The following is a 4,648-nucleotide window of genomic DNA, read 5'->3' on the forward strand; positions in this document are numbered from 1 at the left end:
CCGCCTCCCGTCGCCAGCCAGTCAGGCTCTTTCCCGCCTTGTGGCCCTGTGCGCAGCGGCCTCGTCCCAGTCTCGCTGGGGCGCTCCACGGGCAGGCCGTCTGCCCTTCCCGTAGCGGGGCCCCCAGAGGCATCTTCGCCGAATCCTGTCCCCTATGTAGCCGGCTTCTCTGCGGCCCCCACCCCGTCCCAGAGGCCCCGCTGCCAACAGCGTCCCCTCCCTCAGCGACACTCATCCCGGCTTCCGCCATTTTCCCCACGGTAGTCACTGCAGCCCGATCCGTGTCTGGCGCGTCCCTCCTGCCATGTCTGCCACAGAGGAGCACGGGCTAATCCCAGGTGGCCAGGACGGAGCTGGTGGAGGGGCGGGTGATGACCCCAGTCCCCTCGGGGTCCGTGCATCCCCTTCGGGAGGGATGGATGGAGTCGAGGGGGCTGCGGCCCTTCTGGCCTCCCTGAGGGCCTCCAGAGCCCTTGGCGGGGAGGATGGTTGCCAGGAGGCCACGCAGGCCCCAGTGGAAGAAGACTGGGATGCAGAGCTGGTGGAGGAGGAGGAAGAGGAGGAGGAGGGGGAGGAGGAGGAGGAGGAGGGGGAGGAGGAGGAGGAGGGGGAGGAGGAGGAGGAGGGGGAGGAGGAGGAGGAGGAAGAGCAAGAGACGGAGGAGGTGGAGGTGGAGGAGGAGGAGGGGGAGGAGGAGGAGGAGGAAGAGCAAGAGACGGAGGAGGTGGAGGAGGAGGAGGGGGAGGAGGAGGAGGAGGAAGAGCAAGAGACGGAGGAGGAGGAGGAGGAGATTGAGGAAGACACGGAGAAAGAGATGGAGGGGATGGAGGAGGAGGAGGAGGAGGAAGAGTTTGAATTAGACCTCGAGGACCAGGAGGAGGATGAGTACCAGTCAGAAGAGGGGGACAAAACTGAGGAGGAGGAGGAGGAAGAAACGGAAGAGGAGGAGGAGGAGATGCAGATGGAGGAAGACATGGAAGAAGAGGTGGAGGGGATGGAGAAGACGGAGGAGGAGGAGGAGGAGGAGGAGGAGTTTAAATTAGACATCGAGGACCAGGAGGAGGATGTGTATCAGTCAGAAGAGGGGGACGAAACTGCGGAGGAGGTCGAGGAGGACAAAGAGACAGAAGAGGAGGACGATAATGGGCAGGAGGGCGCGGGAGTGGTCGCGGGCCACGGGGCCTCTGCGGCGCGTTCTAAGTCCCTGCTCCGGGATGTGGTCCATTGCCATGCGCAGCCCAGGCACTACACCTACCGTGTCCTGGTCGACCCCAAAACCGGCTGCGTGATGGTCAGGCGCCGCTGCCTATGGCCCTCGCGCCCTGCAGCGGATGGCGTGCCTCCTCAGGGGCAGGAAAACCTGGGAGAGGCAGGTGAGGTCTGGCGGAGCGAGTACCAGGCAGAGGGCACCCCGCCCTGCGAGCCGCGGGAACCTGCAGAGGGGGCGGCATCCCAGAAGGCAGAGGAACCGGCGGCGGCTGCAGCGGAGGCCGAGTTCTGGGCGGGCGACGTCCTGGCTGATACCTCCGAGTCCTCGGAGGCTGGGGCGTGTGGACCCGACGACGGAGCCGAAGCTGGTGAGGGGCGGCCCAGACCTCAGGCCCTTGCAGCCCCTGCTGGGGCATCAGCTTCAAAGGCAGGCCGCGCTCAGCGCTGGCCTCTGGCGGTTAGGCAGTGGGTCAAAGCTCTCAAAAACCTTCAGGCACGATATGCACAAGTAGAAGCCCAGTTCTCTAAAGACCTTTAGGATCTTGAGAAAAAATATGCTGCCTTCTACCACCCGAGGGGCAAACAAATGGCATACCTCACTTTTGGCTGGCGGGCTTCTAAAAACATAAAGATTCTAAGTAGGATGACCTGAGGAAATGATGAAACAGCACAGGGGCACTTTTCAGTGGTTGAGGAATCAATGAGCTTCGCGGTAGAATTTGTCTTTAAATCGGGTGAACATTTTCCAGTGACGTTCTGGCAGAAACATACAAACATGCTCTCAGGATCAGATGATTTCGATCACTTCTCCAAAGGGCCAGAAGTAATCAGCAGCACAGTGTGTGAGATCTGCTGGAAAGAGGGGGAACGTGTTGTGAAAACTGTCAAGCAGAAGAAGTGTGCAGGCCATGGAAGTGTTGTATCAACCAGTAGGAGCATGGCCAGCTGTTCTTTTTACTTATTTATTTTCTGACATATTTTTCTTCTCCAGATCCTCCCGAGGGCAGAGAACTAGATTCTCCTGCTGATTTTAAATCGGGAAATGTTGTCCACCACCTTGTGATGCCAAAGTCCGTATCATTCGACACTAAAGAAGAGAGTGAACATCAGTATGAAAATGCTGATGAAGAGAAAGAGGATGGAAATGAGAAACCAGAAGAAGGACCTAAGCTGGATATGGTCTCAGCAGAGGGCAGCTCTGGAGAATACAGGTATTATTGTATAGTGCAAGCATTCCTGACATATACCTGTTACTAACAGCTTTATGTTTTGTTTTGTTTACATCCTTAATCTACTTTTTGTTTATCTTTTTAACATCTTTATTGGAGTATAATTGCTTTACAGTGGTGTGTTAGTTCCTGCTTTATAACAAAGTGAATCAGCTATACAAATACCTATAATCCCATATCACTTCTCTCTTGCCTCTCATTGCCACCCTCCCTATCCCACCCCTCTACGTGGTCACAAAGCTCCAAGCTGATCACGCTGCGCTATGCAGCTGCTTCCCACTAGCTATCTGTCATTTTTTAAATTTTTTGTGTGAAGTAAATAAGAGAAAATTGTTGAAATTTACTTTTGGGAACACAATGTTAATAATGTACTTGTATTCCAGATGATATAGAAGGAAGTGTGTTGTGGAATGTATTTCATTTACAGCCACAAGTCCTTTGTCCTGTAGCTTTAAGTCTACTACAGATGGGAAATTTATCAGACCTGGAAATAAAGACCTATATTTTTTTAGAGGTCTAAAATATAGAGACCTATATTTTTAGAGAGTGGCCACGAGGAGAAGCAGCTAAAGCGACCAAGCTGTGCACTAGCTGTACCTTCATCACCTGGCCACAGAAATGGAGTCTCTTGGCATAACAATGCCTTTGAGAAGGTGACTGCTTACAAAGTAGGAAAAAGTTAAGGATTTCAAATAAGACTGCATTTCATGAGTAATTCACAAATATTACTTCAATTTAGATTTTTTATTCAAAAGAAAAGAAAATTAGCCATAGTAAGATTATTGGCTATCACTGAGTTGGTAATTCAGTCTTAGTTTCTCTTTCCTCTACCCATTCATCTTTTCCTTTCTCTCTCTCATCTCTCTCTCTCTCGCACTATCACACTCTTTCTTTCTCCTTTTCTTAATTTTTACACCTGCGGATGTTTGATAATAGCCTCTTTCTCATTTTACAGATACGGAAACCAGAGGTCTGGGAATATAAGGGATTTATGATTTGTGTAAGGAGCATAGGCTCTTAAGGTGGAAAGACATTTAAATCACAGAGTGGCCTTTCAAGAACAAAAGCTAGCATTTATAGTGGTGGGCAAGAGAGAGATGAGGTTGGTGTGATGAAATGATGTGCACCCTGACAACCAAGGGTCTGGGTTACACGAAGAAAACGTTTTGTTTTCTCCTTGGAGAGCCAACAGATGTTCATAGTATTGACTCCTATTTAGAAAGTCCCTGGTGCATGTTATTGGTGTACAATTGTTAATTGACTCTTCTCCCACCCTACAGTTGGAAGGCATAAAAAGAAGTGGACAGCAAAAGAAAAGAAGAAATTGTTCTTCACGGATTTTCTAGTTTTCATTAGCCCACAATACAAATGTTGTTTCAAAGTTCAACGTCCCAAAATGATATTAACTGACATCTGACTTTATTCTTACCGTTGACAGATAAATTTGACAGTATTGTTCACATTGAAAATAAAAGCTTGTTTGACATGAATAAGCTGCAGAGTTGGGTTTTTTTTACATAAATAACACTGACTCCAGTGTATCTTGGTTCTATTTATTTCGGCCCACCTTACTGTCATTGAAAGGGATTTCTTTCAACTAGTTGATAAGCCTGTTTGACATCCCTTTATAGCAGCCTCAAATAAATTGAAATATTAGATTATAAACAACTTGTGTGGCAATAGAGATGGTGGCCCAGCCTCTAGTATATGTTACTGAAAGAAACTGATGGATGACCTAGCTTGCCTGGAGACCAGATGGTGCTAGTGGCCTGCCATGGAACAGCAGCATCAGCGTCTGCTGGGAACGTGTTTGAAATGCAAATTCTCAGACCCTGCTCCAGACCTGCTGATTTGGATATTCATCAGGTTTTTACAAGTCCTCCAAGTGCTACTGAAGCACACTAAAGTTTCAGAACTGCTGCTTTAGAGCAATGGGGGAAACGTTTAACTACACCCACAGTAGGACCAGCCTTAATTCACTGACTTGGTACTATTGCAGGTAAACTGAACAGGATGGTAAGATCTGGACTGAGGAAGACACTAGAATTCTCAGGGCCCTGGGACACAAAGACCTCCGGGAGGGATGTGTTAGTTTCCTAGGGTTACCGTAACAAATTACCACAAAGCAGGTGGCTTAAAACAACCGAAATTTATTCTCTCACCGTTCTGGAGGCCAGAAGTCTGAGGTCAAGGGGAGAACATCGAGGCCA

The 4,648-nt window shown here is 49.5% G+C and overlaps 1 protein-coding gene across 1 annotated transcript; it reads left to right on the plus strand.

The window, feature by feature from the left end:
• The first annotated feature begins 823 nt into the window (after positions 1-823).
• Positions 824-3,931, plus strand: LOC117199231 (histone acetyltransferase KAT6B-like). The gene is made up of 3 exons (XM_033418113.2): positions 824-1,577; positions 2,201-2,420; positions 3,719-3,931. The coding sequence occupies exons 1-3, from the start codon at positions 824-826 to the stop codon at positions 3,729-3,731; spliced, it is 987 nt and encodes a 328-aa protein (XP_033274004.2). The 3' UTR covers positions 3,732-3,931.
• Positions 3,932-4,648: the final 717 nt, after the last annotated feature.

This window comes from Orcinus orca, chromosome X (genome assembly GCF_937001465.1).
Source record: "Orcinus orca chromosome X, mOrcOrc1.1, whole genome shotgun sequence".
Classification (NCBI taxonomy): Eukaryota; Metazoa; Chordata; class Mammalia; order Artiodactyla; family Delphinidae; genus Orcinus; species Orcinus orca.

Bases quoted from the DNA above. Each gene is read 5' to 3' on its own strand.
- LOC117199231 (XM_033418113.2), top strand. From the start codon at position 824: ATGGAGGAGGAGGAGGAGGAGGAAGAGTTTGAATTAGACCTCGAGGAC. The intron at 1,578-2,200 runs GTGAGGGGCGGC...TTTCTTCTCCAG, and splicing joins CGACGACGGAGCCGAAGCTG to ATCCTCCCGAGGGCAGAGAA.